Consider the following 19,143-nt stretch of genomic DNA (forward strand, 5'->3'; position numbering starts at 1 on the left):
TTTGTCATTGTCATGTCCTGACCTTAGTTCCTTTTTTATGTCTCTATTTTAGTTTGTTCAGGGCGTGAGTTGGGGTGGGCATTCTGTTTTGTTCTGTGTGTTAGATTTCTATGTGTTTGGCCTGGTATGGTTCCCAATCCGAGGCAGTTGTCAATTGTTGTCTCTGATTGAGAACCATACTTAGGCAGCCTGTTTTCCCACTATGGGTTGTGGGTAGTTTTTTTCTGTGTCGGTGTTTCACCATAAAGAACTGTTTTGATTTTCATTGTTTCACTTTGGTTATTTTGTATTTCAGTGTTCAGTTATATTTCAATAAAATGGACACTTACCACGCTGCGTTTTGGTCCGGTCTTTCATACTCCTCCTCAGATGAAGAAGATCGTTACAGTCACGTTGAAAACATTCCCAATAACATCTATTTACATTTACAGTTGAAAGTCACACTGTGATTGAGTTACTACAGAGAAAAGTGGTCCACAAAAGTAAGACATTATGATATGTTTTAATCACTTTCCACCTCTGCAGGTTTATCATTCGCTACACTCGCATTAACATCTGCCAACCATGTGTATGTGACAAATACATTTGATTTGATTCTCTGGGACATCAGATTTGTTTATTTATTTTTTCTCTTGCATCTTTTCATTGCTCTTACTCCTGTCCCGGCAGTCTCTGTCTTTGTCCCTCTCTCTGCTCCAGGACCTGTCCCTTCTCCTGTCTCTGTCAGGATCCCCCTGCCTACTACAGTATTTGTAGGCCTTCTGATAATTTAGGACTAAGGTTAACTCTTGTATAATGTTCACATCTGTTTAATGCTGTCTCTGCAGTCCATGTCAACAGAATGACATAGAGGAAACAACACCATAATGTGTTATCATTACATACTTATAGTGTGAGAAGGCAGCTGGATCTGTACCCCTGTAAAAGTGTGCACTAACTCAAATTATTTTGAATATACTGCTATAATGACATCTTTTCAGTTTTATGTTGCAAAGTAGGTTAGGCCTATAGATGGAGCTGATGTTCAACACAGAGCAATAATCATGTAGGTGGTAGGCCTACAATTTTCCTGAAAATGTTAGGCCTATAATTTAAGTGAGGGGGAAAATAGAACAAAACCAGATCAAGTAAGGTAAAATAGTTACAACTGTTAGGTATGTTTCACTTTACAAATAGCTAGGCTTACATGACTCCAGTGAGTCATTTGACCAAACCCATATCAACAAAAAGGTGTAATGGGTTTGCACTCAAAAAGATGTTGCATTAAGCTTACTTCATTATTGTATTTTTCTTAACTATTTGTATAAAGGATAGCGTACCAAACCCATATCACTCAACAGTAAACTGGTTTGGCTGGTACCAAACCCATATCACTCAGCTGTAAACTGGATTGGCTGGTGTTTATGACTTCTTGCAAATGCTGGTGGAGGCACATGATGTAGTAAAACAAAAGTGAAACTGTACAGACATTCTCCGAATCCGAATGCAAGATATCGTGGTGGCTCTCATGGATTAATCAATCATAAACCAATCTTTGTTAAACTTTAGAACATTTTCAATAGGCTACAGAGTACATTATTTTGTTATTAGGGCAAGGGCGCAGCAGAGTTAGTGGGCATCCAATGATAATAGGAAGATAGCTGGCCCGAGCAGTAAGTAGGAAAATGGTTTACTAAATTGAGACGACAACTTTTTAGGATGCGTCGCAGAATTGAACGGCTGTGTCCATTTTTCCTGGTTCCAGTTCTCTCCTACTTACCCTGGAGATCGATTGTGGAAAATTATTTTGCAAGGTTTTTGGAACGCACAGGGAGATGTATCTTGCCAAATGATCCTGACAGTCCAGAATCCCTTTCTGGTGAAGGAGTGGGGAGTCCAGAATCCCTTTCCGGTGAAGGAGTGAGGAGTCCAGAATCCCTTTCTGGTGAAGGAGTGGGGAGTCCAGAATCCCTTTCCGGTGAAGGAGTGGGGAGTCCAGAATCCCTTCTAAGTGAAGGAGTGAGGAGTCCAGAATCCCTTCCTATTCAAGAAGTGGAGAGTCTAGAACCCCTTCCCAGTGAAGGAGTGGGGAGTCCAGAATCCCTTTTTAGTGAAGAAGTGGAGAGTCCAGAATCCCTTCCCAGTGAAGGAGTGGGGAGTCCAGAATCCCTTCCCAGTGGAGGAGTGGGGAGTCCAGAATCCCTTTTTAGTGAAGAAGTGGAGAGTCCAGAATCCCTTTTTAGTGAAAAAATGGAGATTCCAGAATCCTTTCCCAGTGAAGGAGTGGGGAGTCCAGAATCCCTTTTTAGTGAAGAAGTGGAGAGTCCAGAATCCCTTCCCAGTAGAGCAGTGGAGAGGCCAGAAACCCTTCTCAGTGGAGAAGTCAAGCTTCGGGTTCTCAGGTCAACTAGGTCATATGATGTTGAAGACACGGATGAGTACTACTGCGAGTACGACTCGACATGGGAGGATCCTCCAAACAAAGAAACCAGTGGTCAAAAGTCCCAACATGTACGTACACAGGCCCCTGGGCCCTGATCACATTTTTTTTGTGGACTCTCAGCAGATGAGTTTTAGAATACTGTAGCCCAGGGGTATTCAACTCTTCTCCTATGGATTTCTGTTCTACCTGATAATGATCTGCAGCCACCTGGTGTCCCAGGTCTAAGTCAGTCCCTGATTCAAAGGGAACATTGGAAAAATGCAGTGGAACTGGCTTTGAGGTCCAGAGTTGAGGGCTGTAGCCTATCATTAAAAGTATCTTATTGGCACCATAAAATACAGATTAAATATTTAATTTTCCAAAGCAAAATGTACATGTAAAATATTTTTACCAATGTAGGCCTAGAATAATGGTAACCGAATATTAATAACTAATCCTTTAGAATTTTCAGACAAAAATCATTTAAAATGCTTGGCTCAATGCCTTATACATGTGCTCTGTCATATGCCCACATCTTCAGATCATTTTAAGACCTCAGCAGATTATGATTCACTACTGTTGTTCACTGCTGTTCTTTGTACCTCCTTCTCACTGTTGTATTTCCTCAGGAGTGGGTACACCAGTACACCAGTTGGTCGCAACAAGTAAGTGTTATGTTCTGATACATTGAGAATCAGGGTTTTAGGACAACATTTATAATATATTTTAATATACGATATATAATATATTATATTTATTTAACCATTATTGCATTTGTATGACATTGCATCTTATATTGAGTAGCCTAAAGCTATTGCTCACCAATCAAAGCTCCGCCAAGGGGTTAGGAATACTGATGTATTATGTTTGTCTATGTGAAGATCTCTATCTTTAACTTCTAGATACATAAAATGGATATGACTGATAAAGTCTGCTATAGGCCCATGTCAGTAGCCAAGTAGAATGATTGCCGGCCTATCCAGCTAGTGAAATGTTCCTTCCAAGTTTGTTTCACTGTACATACTGCATGAGCTCAAACATGTGTTGTTGTCAGGTGTTTCCATAACTGCCATTTTATGAACTCATGAAGTTAATGTGTTTTTAGTCACACAGGTTTAACAGATTCAAAAGTGCAGCAAAGGATATGCAAAAGTACAGGCATGATTATCCAGTAAGTCATTATTCTCTTCACACAATCTTACATAATGTATGCTATTTCATAGAAATCCACCTGATAATGATGGTGTGCTGCAGGCTGCATTATCAATCCTAATGCAGTTATATTGCTGTTAATCATACACTCTTAGAAAAAAAAGGTGCTGAGTGGAATCACATAGGATTCTTCGGTTTGTCCCCATAGGTAGTGGTGTAGTGCAATTCTTTTAGGTGAGGGAGCACATGATTCATGTTATAAACCAGCTAATTATTAGAATCAGGTGTGCTAGATTAGGGTTAGAATGACCAAGTAGTGAACATAAAACATTACTTTGTACAATTGTAGGACATTTATTTTTAAACGGTCATAAAATCAAGCTTTTGGTGTGGTGTATTCATACATCTCAATAAACTATAACCTAAATGCATTATTACCTCTAACATGGCCCAATTCACATTTCCATTTTCCCACCCTGGCATACCAAGCTACAATGGGCCCAGCGTCTCAATAGCCAATAGAGGCTAAATATCCCAAGGAGGGCTAAAGCAACTTCCAGAGTGGGTCAGGCTCCTTGGGCTTTGCGGTGGCCACTCTGGTTTGTGTGTCCTTGGCAGAACAGTGTCGCCGTAACCAAGTGTTCCACTGTGCAAAGGGGGTGGGGGGGGGGGGGTCGGTGGAGTTTTCTGAACTTCAAGGCTGACACAGCATGAATTTAGATAGTTTTTTCTACGTTCTGATTGGCCAAAGTGGTCAAGCGTCCGACAGGCCTCCGCAGTCCACACACATAGCCTGTAGTTCTCCATCATTCTCGCCACTGCCAGAGAGAAGATAGGGAATACGCCACCATTTACCTACATCAAAGCTACTAAATAGTTCTACCAAGAACCCTTTTATCATCTGAAGGTTATTCCTAGAGCCTTCAATGAATGGTTCCTCCAGACGTATTAGGCTTTACAATTAAACTCTTTATGACAATCAATACAGTATCACAAGGCCTTTCTTTGAGGGCCTAGTTATACCCTAACACAAGTGGTGTTAGGAAACTCCTGGTTTACAGACCACATCAGGCTGCAAGTCACATCAGGCTGTCTTGCAAAGTGATATGTAATTCCTATTTGAATCCAGCCAGAGTGAGTATATCTAACAATTTTAACTTTTAATCACTCAAAACATGCTTTCAGAATGATTGCCAGGGTAGGGACGATTGATAGGTGAGACTACTTAAATAATCTAAACTGGAACAACCATCTCAGTAACGGGTGCAATACAGAAAGTATTCAAACCCCTTCACTTTTTACACCCTCAATTTTAAATGGATTAAAATTAGATTTTTTGGTCACTGGCCTACACACAATACCCCATAATGTCAAAGTGGAATTATGTAAAATAATATATATAATTAAAATGAAAAGCTGAGTCAATAAGGTTTCAAACCCTTTCATATGGCAAGTCTAAATAAGTTCAAGAGCAAAAATCTGTCACATAATAAGTTGTATAGACTGTTTGTGCAATAATAGTGTTCAACACAATTTTCATTGACTACCGCATCTCTACCCCACACATGCAATTATCTGTAAGATCCCTCAGTCGAGCAGTGAATTTCAAAATTAGATTCAACCACAAAGACCAGGGAGGTTTTCCAACACCTCACAAAGAAGGGCACCTATTGGTAGATGGGGTAAAATAAAATAAAAAGCAGACATTGAATATCCCTTTGATCATGGTGAAGTTATTAATAGTGCTTTGGATGGTGTATCAATACACCCAGTCACTACAAAGATACAGGTGTCCTCCCTAACTCAGTTGGCGGAGAGGAAGGAAACCGCTCAGGGATTTCACCATGAGGCCAATGGTGACTTTTAAACAGTTACGGAGTTTAATAGCTGTGATAGGAGAAAACTGAGGATGGATCAACAACGTTTTAGTTACTCCACAATACTAACCTAATTGACAGAAGCCTTCTTGCCTTCCAAGTAACCGTCAAAGAACCCTTTCTTCCAAAAACGGTTCTTAGGATGTTAAAGTTTCTAGGTAGAACACAATACCTTACAAAGAACCCTCGTCTTCCTAAAAGGGTTCTTTAGATGAATCAGTTCTTGGTGGAACCCTGTCGCTCCGCAAATAACTATTTTTTAACCCGTTTTTCTAAGAGTGTAGTCAGTAGCTGGTACAGTCTTTAGCACTTGGTTCTTGTTTCCACAGGAGCATAGATCAAACTTCGGCTGGCAACAACAAGTAAATAAGTTCTCATTCTTTTTTGTGTAATACATGGAAAAACTGAATGATCTAATTCCTCTATAATTCTTGTAGTGTTTTGATACAACTCAACTCTCTGAGAAATATCCCCATTTCTGAATTTGCATTGCTCTTTCCCCCTCAGGAAGATATGCCTAATTTACAGTTCTACCGTGAACAAATACCCTCCTCCCCTGATGGTAATGTATTTACAGTTTCTTTGAGTGCAGTTTAGATTTGACAATACTTTTTTACTGTAACCTTTGCTCTGATTAGGTGTCTTCATTGAGGACTTTCACAAGAAATGGAACAGGCAATATTTAAAACTGGAAAGAGTTCACTCATACATCCAATGGTTAGTTTCCTTTACATTTACATGGGCTTTCAATTATTTTTATTTAGAATATGAATTGTTATAATACAATTCTTTAAAATGTGTGTGTGTGTGTGTGTGTGTGTGTGTGTGTGTGTGTGTGTGTGTGTGTGTGTGTGTGTGTGTGTGTGTGTGTATATATTTTTTAAACAAACATTTAATTTAGGTTGTTCCCTCTTCAAGAACCAGGAATGAATAATCAAGCCAAGGAACTCACCAAAAAGGAAATTGAGGTACTTCTAGTAGTTTCTTTGAGCAAGGAAATGTTCTCTACATACTGCATTTACATAGAGGCAACTACGAAAATAAAGGAAATACAAGAGTAAATGGGGGATACAAAGTATATTGAAAGCAGGTGCTTTCACAAAGGTGTCGTTCCTGGGTTAATTAAGCAATTAACATCCCATCACGATTAGGGTCATGTATAAAAATGCCCAGTTGCCCATCTCGGTATAACCAGGACCGCTCGCGTAGCCCTGCCTCTCTTTCTTTATCGATACGTTGTCCGCGTAGAGAGGTCTTTTGTCTTGTCACTCAACGGTCTAGCTCTAGCTGGGATGTGTGAACCCCACGTTTATCCTCTAGAAACTAATGGATCATTGAGTTGTTATTAAGCCTTCTTCCTACCAGTCTCTATATGATTTCCCTCAGGTTGAGCATTTCCCCTCTGTGATGTATCTAGTTTAAAGTGTGAGGACCTTTAGTCAACTTAGTCTCACTACTCTGCCCGTCGGCTATGTATCGCTTGGATAATAAAACTTAGATCGATAATACAATTAATGAATCACTACTGGACTCACCTTCCTCCTTGTCTTTTAATGGTAACTCACTTTGTCATAGAGTATTAGTCTCCGTTTCCAGTGTCCCGGTAGAGGGGAGTGTCAGAGTTGTTATCTCCCGTGCCGTTAACTGTCTTGGGAGGGCGTTTTACTCGAGACAAAATAAGACTACCGTTTATTTTTGGAAACACTCTGTTTTTTGTCTTTTACAATCAAACACACTTCAAAATACACAATTTGTTACTTGGTTACACACAACGTTAATAAAAAACATGCAAATGCCTGAATGCTCTATAAAGCCTGGTACAATGATAATAACACTTATCTCTATATTTATGCCTATAATAGCTCTTTAATTACCTTTGATAGATGACGGGGAGACCCACGGTATCAGGAGCAGAGTTTCAGTCGGTCAGAGTTCTTTTAAGAATTTAGGTAGGTAGCGACTCCCCTCTACTGGCTGAGAGGTTGAATTGGAGTCGGTGCTTTACTAAATTTAGAGATTCAAGTTTGGACTGGATGAGAGAACCCGCTGGTGATTCCCTGCCCCACCGGAATATCGAATAGTCTGTGCCACGCAACGAGGGCGAGGTACTGAGCTCAATCGAGAGGATAAGTTTCTGAGACTTTCTCTGGATGTAATTTGCATCAGTATACACGCACCAAGGCCGCAGGCGACAGAATCAATTCGGATAACCATAGGTATAGACAGGGGATCAACTTAAGGACTAGAGTGACTCTCAGTCCCGTTGAACTACCGCAGCGTCCGTGCCATGCAACGAGGGCGAGGTACTGAGCTCAATCGAGAGGATAAGTTTCTGAGACTTCCTCTGGATGTAACTTGCATCAGTATACATGCACCAAGGCCGCAGGCGACAGAACAGCTGTTCAATAGTTAAACGGTATATCGGAGAGACACTTCTCAGATCCAACAAGTTAGAATCTTTAAGTAATTTGAGTCAGGTGCCAATTACCCTAAGTCAAATGGTTGTCTAAATGAATTCAGAATTCAAGAAGGCAGCGCCGAAGTATCGGCAGTTTCTCTATATATACCTTTTTTTCCCTCACTCGAGGTCACGTGAGTGTCCTCCCCTCTACAAACTTGGAGGACACACAGCTGCTTTACCACACATTAACAACAGTTCATATATGGGCATCCGTTTTTGACAGTGCCCTTACTCTTATAACAGTACATATATGGGCATCTGTTTATGACAGTGCCCTTACTCTATCAGCAATGAGTCTAACAGCTGTTCCCATTCAGAGGTGTCACTTGAGGTGGTTCTTCCTGACACCAGTCTTGTTCAGTAGTTGGTTGGCTTGAGTCATCTTCTGGTGACGTTGTCCAATCCGGCATTTCAGTAGGCGTGGTCATCTCTGTCTCTACCATTGGTGGGGAAGGCAGGGGAAGAGGACCAGGAGGTAGATCCCTTTGGTGTTTTACTACAGTAGATATGTACATATAAGTAGAGGTAAAGTGACTAGGCAACAGGATAGATAATAAACAGTAGCAACAGCATATGTGATTAGTATGGAAGTGTATGTGTGGCGACAGTATGCCTGTGTGTACAGTTGAAGTCGGAAGTTTACATACACCTTAGCCAAATACATTTAAACTCAGTTTTTCACAATTCCTGACATTTAATCCTAGTAAAAAATTCCCTGTCTTAGGTCAGTTAGGATCACCACTTTATTTTAAGAATGTGAAATGTCAAAACAATAGTAGAGAGAATGATTTATTTCAGCTTTTATTTATTTCATCTCATTCCCAATGGGTCAGAAGTTTACATACACTCAATTAGTATTTGGTAGCATTGCCTTTAAATTGTTTAACTTGGGTCAAACATTTCGGCTAGCCTTCCACAAGCTTCCCACAATAAGTTGGGTGAATTTTGGCCCATTCCTCCTGACAGAGCTGGTGTAACTGAGTCAGGTTTGTAGGCAATATGACCACATAATTTTCCTTTCTCATGAGCCATCTATTTTGTGAAGTGCACCAGTCCAGCAAAGCACCCCCACAACATGATGCTACCACCCCCGTGCTTCACGGTTGGGATGGTGTTCTTCGGTTTGCAAGCCACCCCCTTTTTCCTCCAAACATAATGATGGTCATTATGGCCAAACAGTTCTATTTTTGTTTCATCAGACCAGAGGACATTTCTTCAAAAAGTACGATCTTTGTCCCTATGTGCAGTTGCAAACCGTAGTCTGGCTTTTATATGGCGGTTTTGGAGCAGTGGCTTCTTCCTTGCTGAGCGGCCTGTGGATATAGATACTTTTGTACCTGTTTCCTTCAGCATCTTCACAAGGTCTTTTGCTGTTGTTCTGGGATTGATTTGCATTTATCGCACCAAAGTACGCTCATCTTTAGGAGACAGAAAGCGTCTCCTTCCTGAGCGGTTTGACGGCTGCGTGGTCCTATGGTGTTTATACTTGCGTACTATTGTTTGTACAGATGAACGTGGTACCTTCTGGTGTTTGGAAATTGCTCCCAAGGATGAGCCAGATTTGTGGACGTATGCAAAAAATGTTTGAGGTCTTGGCTGATTTCTTTTGATTTTCCTATGATGTCAAGCAAAGAGGCACGTAGTTTGAAGGTAAGCCTTGAAATATATCCAAAGGTGCACCTCCAATTGGCTAAAATGATGTCAATTAGCCTATCAGAAGCTTCTAAAGCCTTGACATAATTTTCTGGAATTTTCCAAGCTGTTTAAAGGCACAGTCAACTTAGTGAATGTAAACTTCTGGAATGTTGATACAGTGAGTTAGTTATAAGTTAAATAATCTGTCTGTAAACAATTGTTGGAAAAATTACTTGTGACATGCACAAAGTAGATGTCCTAACCAACTTGTCAAAACTATAGTTTGTCAGCAAGAAATTTGTGGAGTTGTTGAAAAACAAGTTTTAATGACTCCAACCTAAGTGTATGTAAACTTCTGACTTCAACTGTACATGTTAAATGTGAGTGAGTGTGTGTATGTGTTGGAGTGTCGGTGTAAGTATGTGTGAGTGCAAAAAGGAGTCAATGCCGATAGTCCAGAAGCTATGTGGTTAACTATTTAGCAGTCTTATGGCTTGGGTGCAGAATCTGTTCAGGATCCTGTTGATTCCAGACTTGGTACATCGGTACTCCTTGCCATGCGGTAGCAGAGAGAACAGTCTATGAATTGGGTGGCTGGAGTCTTTGACAATTTTTAGGGCCTTCCTCTGACACCGCCTGGTATAGAGGTCCGAGATGGTAGGGAGCTCGGCCCCAGTGATGTTCTTGGCCGTATGCATTACACTCTGTAGCGCCTTGTGGTTGGATGTGGAGCAGTTGCCATACCAAGTGTTGATGTAGCCAGTCAAGATTCTCTCAATGTAGAACTTTTTGATGATCTAAGGGCCCATGCCAAATCTTTTCTGTCTTGGGGTGTTTGGACCATGATAGTTCATTGGTAATGTGGACACCAAGGAACTTGAAACTCTCAACCTGCTCCACTACAGCCCCGCCTGTTCGGCCCACCTTTTCCTGTAGTCCATGATCAGCTCCTTTGTCTTTCTCACAATGAGGGAGAGGTTGTTTTCCTGGCACCACACTGCCAGTTCTCTGACCTTCTCCCTATAGGCTGTCTCATCGTTGTCGGTGATCAGGCCTACCACTGTTGTATTGTCAGCAAACTTAATGATGGTGTTGGAGTCGTGTTTGGCCACACAGTCGTGGGTGAACAGGGAGTACAGGAGGGGACTAAGTACACACCCCTGAGGGTCCCCAGAGTTGAGGATCAGCATGGCAGACGTGTTGTTGCCTACCCTTACCACCTGGGGCGGCCATCAAGGAACCAGATGCATACCGCGCAAACAGATCCACAGATGAAAAAATCTCAATCGCACTCCACACTGCCCTTTCCCACCTGGACAAAAGGAACACCTATATGAGAATGCTGTTCATTGACTACAGCTCAGTGTTCAATTGACATTCACAAATACAGTGCCTTGAAAAAGTATTCACCCCCCTTGTTGTTTTTCCTATTTTGTTGCATTACAACATGTAATTTAAATGGAATTTTATTTGGATTTCATGTAATGGACACACACAAAATAGTCCAAATTGGTGAAGTGAAATAAAAAAATACTTGTTCCAAAACAATTTAAAAAATAACAAAAGGAAAAGCGGTGTGTGCATATGTATTCACCCTCTTTGCTATGAAGCCCCTAAATCAGATCTGGTGCAACCAATTTCTTTCAGAAGTCACATAACTAAATAAATAAAGTCCACCTGTGTGCAATCTAAGTTTCACATGATCTGTCACATGATTTCAGTATACATACACCTGTTCTGAAAGGCCCTAGAGTCTGCAACACCACTAAGCAAGGGGCATCACCAAGCAAGCGGCACCATGAAGACCAAGGACCTCTCCAAACAGGTCAGGGACAAAGTTGTGGAGAAGTACAGATCAGGGTTGGGTTCTAAAAAAATATCAGAAACTTTGAACATCCCACGTAGCACAATGAAATGGAAAGAATATGGAACAACAACAAACCTGCCAAGAGAGGGCCGCCCACCAAAACTCACGGACCAGACAAGGAGGGCATTAATCTGGGAGGCAACAAAGAGACCAAATATAACCCTGAAGGAGCTGCAAAGCTCCACAGCGGAGATTGGAGTATCCGTACCACTTGAAGCCATACACTCCACAGAGCTCTGCTTTACGGAAGAGTGGCCAGAAAAAAAGCCATTGCTTAAAGAAAAAAATAAGCAAACATGTTTGGTGTTCGCCAAAAGGCATGTGGGAGACTCCCCAAACATATGGAAGAAGGTACTCTGGTCAGATGAGACTAAAATGTAGCTTTTTGGCCATCAAGGAAAACGCTATGTCTGGCACAAACCCAACACCTCTTATCAATCCAAGAACACCATCCCCACAGTGAAGTATGGTGGTGGCAGCATCATGCTGTGGAGATGTTTTTCATCAGCAGGGACTGGAAAACTGGTCAGAATTGAAGGAATAATGGTTGGCGCTAAATACAGGGAAGTTCTTGAGGGAAACCTGTTTCAGTCTTCCAGAGATTTGAGACTGGAACAGAGGTTCACCTTCCAGCAGGACAATGACCCTAAGCATACTGCTAAAGCAACACTCGAGAGGTTTAAGGGAAACATTTACATGTCTTGGAATGGCCTAGTCAAAGCCCAGACCTCAATCCAATTGGGAATCTGTGGTATGACTTAAATATTGCTGTACACCAGCAAGGAACCCATCCAACTTGAAGGAGCTGGAGCAGTTTTGCCATGAAGAATTGGCAATAATCCCAGTAGCTAGATGTGCCAAGCTTATAGAGACATACCCAAGAGACTTGAAGCTGTAATTGCTGAAAAAGGTGTTTCTACAAAGTATTGACTTTGGGGGGGTAAATAGTTATGCACGCTCAAGTTTTATTTCTTGTTTGTTTCACAATAAAAAGTATTTTGCATCTTCAAAGTGATAGGTATGTTATATAAATCAAGTGATACAAACCCCCCCAAAAAATATATTTTAATTCCAGGTTGTAAGGCAACAAAATAGTAAAAATGCCATGGTCGTTGAATACTTTATGTGAGAATGCTGTTCATTTACAACAGCTCAGCGTTCAATGTGAATGTTGACCTGTTTAAAGGTCTTGCTCACATCGGCTACCGAGAGCGTTATCACACAGTCATCCAGAACAGCTGGTGTCTCGTGCATGCTTCAGTGTTGCTTGCCTCGAAGCAACCATAAAAGGAATTTAGCTCGTCTGGTAGGCTCGCGTCACAGGGCAGCTCGCATCTGGGTTTCCCTTTGTCATCCGTAATAGTTTTCAAGCCCTTCCACATCCGACGAGCGTCAGAGCCAGTGTGGTAGGATTCAATCATATTCTTCTATTGTCGCTTTGCTTGTTTGATGGTTTGTCTGAGGACATAGCAGGATTTCTTATAAGCATCTGGATTAGTGTACCGCTCCTTGAAAGAGGCAGCTCTAGCCTTTAGCTTGATGCGGATGTTGGCTGTAATCCATGGCTTCTGGCTGGGATATGTACGTACAGTCACTGTGGGGACGACATCGTCAATGCGCTTATTTATGAAGCCAATGACTTCATTGGAGCCATTCAATGAATCCCGGCACATATTCCAGTCGGTGCTAGCAAAACAGTCCTGTAGCGTAGCATCCGAGTCATCTGACCACTTCCGTATTGAGCGAGTCACTGGTACTTCCTGCTTATGTTTTTGCTTGTAAGCAGGAATTGGGAGGATAGAATTATGGCCATATTTGCCAAATGGAGGGAGGGGGATAGCTTTGTATGCATCTCTGTGTGTGGAGTAAAGGTGGTCTTGAGTTTTTTTCCCTCTGGTCGCACATGTGACATGCTGGTAAAAATGTTGTAAAACTGATTTAAGTTTGCCTGCATTAAAGTCACCGGCTGCTTCTGGATGAGCATTTTCTTGTTTGCTTATGGCCTTATAGAGTTGGTTGAGTGCGGCCTTAGTGCCAGCATCGGTCTGTGGTGGTAAATAGACTGCTACGAATAATATAGATGAGAACTCTCTTGGTAGATAGTGTGGTCTACAGCTTATCATAAGGTACTCTACCTCAGGCGAGCAATACCTTGAGACTTCTTTAATATTAGACATTGCGCACCATTAACTAAAAGACACACACCCCAACTAGATGTGGCTTTTTATCTGTTCTGCCGGTGCATGGAAAATACCCCCAGCTCTATTTTGTCATCGTTCAGCCACGACTCAGTGAAACATAAGATATTACCGTTTTTAATGCCCTGTTGGTAGGATAATCGTAATCGTAGGTCATCAATTTTATTTTCCAATGATTGCATGTTAGCAAGTAGAAAGGATGGCAGTGGGAGTTTCCTCGCTCACCAATTAATTATCCAAAGGCAGCCCGACCTGCGCCCTCTTTTCTTCCGTCTTTTCTTCACACAAATGACGGGGATTTGGGCCTGTTCCCGGGAAAGCAGTATATCCTTCTCGTTGGACTCGTTAAAGAAAAAAGCTTCTTCCAGTTCGTGGTGAGTAATCTCTGTTCTGATGTCCAGAAGTTATTTTCAGTAATAAGAGACCGTAGCAGCAACATTATGTACAAAATAAGTTACAAGTGGGTCCAAGGTGTCTGGGGTGATGGTGTTGATGTGAGCCATGACCAGCCCTTCAAAGCATTTCATGGCTACAGATGTGAGTGCCACGGGACGATGGTCATTTTGACGGGTTTCCTTGGTGTACTTGGGCACAGGGACTATGGTGATCTGCTTGAAACATGTATTACACACCGGGTCAGGGAGAGGTTAAAAATGTCAGTGAAGAATACACTTGCCAACTGGTCAGTGAATACTCTGAGTACGTGTCCTGGTATTCCATCAGGCTCCGCATCCTTGTGAATATTAACCCGTTTAAAGGTCTTACACACATTGGCTATGGAGAGCAAGATCACACAGTCATCCGGAACAGCTGGTACTCTGATGTATATATAATTTTTTCCTTTAATATTTTCCCCTAACCCTACCACCCCTCCCCTAATTGGAGTAAACTAATGGACAACAACACTTAGGTTTCTACTTCCAGTTTATACATACTAAATACATTTTTCAGACACAGTATATTTTACAATAGTTACTGTATGTTTTGTTTGTTTTTAGTCCTATCCTTCAGCTACTCTCAACCTCACCCATCTATCTCTGAAGACCATCCAGTTTTTATTTCTGTTTGCCTTCTATTTTTCAACTGTACTGTGATGTTTCACAAAAGTTCTGAACCTTTCTATTCTCATAGTTTCTACAGATTATAAATTGAACATTTTTGCTAAGAGTATTATTATATTATTGATCAATTGACTATGACTTTTCAAATCACCATGCAGTGCTATTTGCAGAGTTAGCTCCAGGTAAATAATTTTAATTGAAAAACTCTACGTTTTGAATCCGGCATCAGTTCATAAACAATATGCCATGGAATCGGAACATCGAAAATATCTTCCCAACTATTTTGCAATCTATATGGCACAGCTGTCAATTTATTGGTCCTTAAATGCAGCTGGTATACTTGTCATTTATCACACCTTTAACCAATTTTGATCTTTAATGCAGGGCCGACAGACAAGTTCCCTACTTTCCCCGCCTTCCACTTGTCTCTTCCATTTTTGCGGTAATGCTGCAATTAGTTGGTTGTAATTGTGGGTCAAGCAGACATTTCCATATATTTTTGTTAGCTGAATGTGTGACATATTTATGAAATAGTCCTATTTATGATATCATTTACAAAGATTATTGTTTTTATCAATGAGTATATTTGAGTTTAACCATAATATTAGTTTTCTGGTGGATTAAACTGAAATTGCAACCAACTTTCTATGGCTTGTTTCATTTTCAAGTAACCGAAAGAGCTTGTAATCTGAATAAAGGGAAAAAAGCCATTCTTGAACATGATGTGAGACATTGTTACTAATCTGCTAGAGAACCAGTTCGGATTTAAGTATAACTTTTGTAAGACTGATGCCTTTAGTGAGAGGTCTAATGCTTTAATATTCAATCATTTCTGCCCTCCAAATTCATATTCATTATATAAATAGACCCATTCAATTTTGTCTGATTCAGTGTTGCTTGCCTCGAAGCGAGCATAGAAGGCATTTAGCTCGTCTGGTAGGCTCATTTCACTGGGCAGTTCGGCTGGGTTTCCCTTTGAAATCTGTAATAGTTTGCAAGCCCTGCAACATCCAACGAGCCCCAGAACTGGCATAGTAGGATTTGATCTTAGTCCTGTGTTGGCGCTTTGTATGTTTGATGGCTCGTTGGAGGTCGTAGCGGGATTTCTTATAAACGCCTGGATTAGTGTCCCACTCCTTGAAAGTGGCAGCTCTAGCCTTTAGCTCAGTGCGGATGTTGCCTGTAATCCATGGCTTCTGGTTGGGGTCTGTACGTATGGTCATGCAATTCTGTGTGTGGAGTAAAGGTGATCTTGAGTTTTGTCACCTCTAGTTGCAATGTGACATGCTGGTAAAAGGGATTTCAGTTTCCCTACATTAAAATCATTGGCCAGGAGAAGCGCCGCCTCTGGATGTGCATTTTCTGGTTTGCTTATGGCCCTATACAGTTTGAATGCGGTCTTAGTGCCAACATCGGTTTGTGGTGGTAAATAGACAGCTACAAAAAAATAGTATGGTAAATAGTATGGTCTGCATTTTATCATGAGTTATTGTAACTCAGCCGAGCAAAAAGTTGATGCTTCCTTAACATTAGAGATCGCACACCAATTGTTAAAGACAAATGGACACACCCCTCCTCCCTTCGTCTTACCTGAAGCTGCCATCCAGTCTTGACGATGCATAGAAAAACTAGAGAGATGTACAGTGGGGCAAAAAAGTATTTAGACAGCCACCAATTCTGCAAGTTCTCCCACTTAAAAAGATGAGAGAGGCCTGTAATTTTCATCATAGGTACACTTCACTTCACTTAAATACTTATTTTCCACCATAATTTGCTAATAAATTCATAAAAAATCCTACAATGTGATTTTCTGGATTTTTTTTCTCATTTTGTCTGTCATAGTTGAAGTGTACCTATGATGAAAATGACAGGCCTCTCTCATCTTTTTAAGTGGGAGAACTTTCACAATTGGTGGCTGACTAAATACTTTTTTTGCCCCACTGTATATTATCCTTGTCCCCATTCAGCCATAACTCTAAGAAACATAGAATATTACCATTTTCCAGGTCCTGTTGATAGAATAGTCTCGAATGGAGCTTGTCCAGTTTGTTCTCTAGTGACTGTACGTTCACCAATAGAACAGAGAGTACAGGTGGTTTATTAGCTCGTCGATATACTCGTCGACTTCTTCTTTCGAGTTCCGGAGATTAGGGCCTAGTCCGGTGGAAGCAGAACATCCAGAGCTGCCGACTCGTTGAATTAGAAATGTTCATCCAAATTGAGGTTAGTGATCGCTGTTCTGATGTCCAGAAGCTGTTTTCTGTCATAGGAAATTATGGCAGAGACACTATGTACCAAAAAAACTATGTTGGTATTTGCTTTATTTTGTCAGTTACCTGTATGTCATCTATTGACTGGTGGGCATAGAAATGAATGAAAATATAATTTGTTCATAATTGTTCTGAATGACAATCTACTTCTTCCTCAGGCTTTCCTTCAAGATGAAACTGCGAAGAAGAGGCTGGTCAAGTCGTACAAGCTCATGCTGGACTTCTACGGCATCCAGCTGTCAAATGACACAACAGGGGAAGTACGACGTGCTAATAACTGGCGTGACAGATTTGACAACCTGGACAGGTTAGCAATTTCTTCATTGGGTCATTTAACTGTTATTTTATAGTGATTGCGATACATAATAGCTACAATTTCAGTTTTCAAATTAACCTTCTGAGAATAACAGTATCCTTGTATTTTTGTTGTTCTTGTGTTTTCATTCATGATAGAAATACACACAACAACCTGCGCATCACCCGCATCCTGAAGTGCCTGGGCACTCTGGGGTTCCCCCACTACCAGGCCCCACTCGTCCACTTCTTCCTGGAGGAAACTCTTGTCAAAGGCAACCTGTACAATGTGAAGGAGAGCGTGCTCAACTACTTCATCTTTGCTGTCATTGATAAGCAACAACGCAGGGAATTAGTTAAGTATGCCTACAAGCACTATGAGCCCAAACATGAGTTTGTGTGGTGCCCTAAGAAGATCCAGATGATTTTCTCAAATGGAGAAGAATTCTCAGATAGTAGGCAAACAATGGCAGGCCATTACCAGCATGGTAACTACTTAGATGACAGAGATGTCAGTGACAACCTGTCCATTCCTCGCAATGTTATTGTTAGCACAGCTGAATCCATTCAGCACCCTGTTCCAAGATTGGTTTCCCCAAAAAAATATGATTTGGCCCCTGAGCGTGCATCAATTAGGCATTATGAAGATGTTCCAAAGTATGTAGGTACTCACTCTACAGGGCACTCACATACTGCCCAAGGTAATGTAAAGACTCGGTCCCTCACCAAAGATGTTTTAAATAATCAGGGAAATGAGAAAATAGAGAGTGCACCCACTAAAGATTCAGAAGGCAAGAACAATTCAGTGAAAGAGCCACTTAATAAAGAGGTTTCACAGAGTCAGTTAAAGATCGAATGCTCAGCAATTGAGCAATCTACTCAAGACCCATCCCAGAGCCTGGATAAGACCACTGAGGGTCCAGCCATAGACCCATGTCCTAAAGACCCATCCCAGAGCCCGGATAAGACCACTGAGGGTCCAACCATAGACCCATGTCCTAAAGACCCATCCCAGAGCCCGGATAAGACCACTGAGGGTCCAGCCATAGACCCATGTCCTAAAGACCCATCCCAGAGCCCGGATAAGACCACTGAGGGTCCAGCCATAGACCCATGTCCTAAAGACCCATCCCAGAGCCCAGATAAGACCACTGAGGGTCCAACCATAGACCCATGTCCTAAAGACCCATCCCAGAGCCCGGATAAGACCACTGAGGGTCCAGCCATAGACCCATGTCCTAAAGACCCATCCCAGAGCCAGGTTCAGACCACTGAGGGTCCAACCATAGAGCCATCTCCTCATAAGGTACCCCAGAGCAAGGTTAATATAGCCAGAACCAGAGATGCCCCAAAGAGCTGCCGCGCCAAAAAGCCTAGAATTGGGTAAATTACCAAAACAGTTTCGGAGAGCACCAGTAAAACACCAAATGAGAATCCTCCTTCTACCAGAGAAAAGCAATAGCATCTGTACATTAAACAGGTGTTAAATGTAACAGTGGCGATATAAGACGAGTGTATTCACCCAAATAGGTAGATTGTGAAGCAACCAGAAACCAGAGGGCATAAAAGCAAATGGGAAGGGGAAGATTTTGATATTTTAATAAAGTATAATGAAATTATAATTGACTGTTATGTATACTTAGTATCAGTGATGTTTAGTACTTAAGTAAACAAACTTTAAAGTAATACTTAAGTCGTTTTTTGGAGTATGTGTACTTTATTTTACAATTTATATTTTTACTCCACTACATTTTTACTCCACTACATTCCTAAAGAAAATAATGTACTTTTTACTCCATATATTTTCTATGACACCCAAAAGGACTCGTTACATTTGGAATGCTTAGCCGGACATGAAAATGGTCCAATTCACGCACTTATCAAGAGAACATCCCTGGTCATCCCTACTGCCTCTGACTCACTAAAC

The 19,143-nt window shown here is 41.3% G+C and overlaps 1 protein-coding gene across 3 annotated transcripts; it reads left to right on the forward strand.

Annotated features, from left to right (window-relative positions):
* The first annotated feature begins 1,439 nt into the window (after positions 1-1,439).
* On the forward strand, positions 1,440-18,915 carry LOC139371247 (opioid growth factor receptor-like). 3 transcript variants are annotated; one of them, XM_071111471.1, is made up of 9 exons: positions 1,440-2,490; positions 3,031-3,066; positions 3,507-3,572; positions 5,760-5,792; positions 5,938-5,992; positions 6,069-6,147; positions 6,332-6,398; positions 17,081-17,229; positions 17,376-18,915. In XM_071111471.1, exons 1-9 carry the CDS (start codon positions 1,699-1,701, stop codon positions 18,601-18,603), a joined length of 2,505 nt encoding a protein of 834 aa, XP_070967572.1. In that variant the 5' UTR covers positions 1,440-1,698; the 3' UTR covers positions 18,604-18,915. The 3 variants fall into 3 exon arrangements, with proteins under 3 accessions (XP_070967572.1, XP_070967573.1, XP_070967574.1); XM_071111472.1 differs by having other exon boundaries at positions 1,461-2,490; positions 3,034-3,066; XM_071111473.1 differs by lacking the exon at positions 5,760-5,792 and having other exon boundaries at positions 1,499-2,490.
* Positions 18,916-19,143: the final 228 nt, after the last annotated feature.

The sequence above is a fragment of the Oncorhynchus clarkii genome, chromosome 17 (genome assembly GCF_045791955.1).
Source record: "Oncorhynchus clarkii lewisi isolate Uvic-CL-2024 chromosome 17, UVic_Ocla_1.0, whole genome shotgun sequence".
In the NCBI taxonomy this organism is placed as follows: domain Eukaryota; kingdom Metazoa; phylum Chordata; class Actinopteri; order Salmoniformes; family Salmonidae; genus Oncorhynchus; species Oncorhynchus clarkii.

Excerpts from the sequence above, each read along its gene's own strand:
- LOC139371247 (XM_071111471.1), top strand. The coding sequence starts at position 1,699 with ATGCGTCGCAGAATTGAACGGCTGTGTCCATTTTTCCTGGTTCCAGTT. Across the intron at positions 5,793-5,937 it reads ACTTCGGCTGGCAACAACAA|GAAGATATGCCTAATTTACA; the intron begins GTAAATAAGTTC and ends TTTCCCCCTCAG. Across the intron at positions 6,399-17,080 it reads TCACCAAAAAGGAAATTGAG|GCTTTCCTTCAAGATGAAAC; the intron begins GTACTTCTAGTA and ends CTTCTTCCTCAG.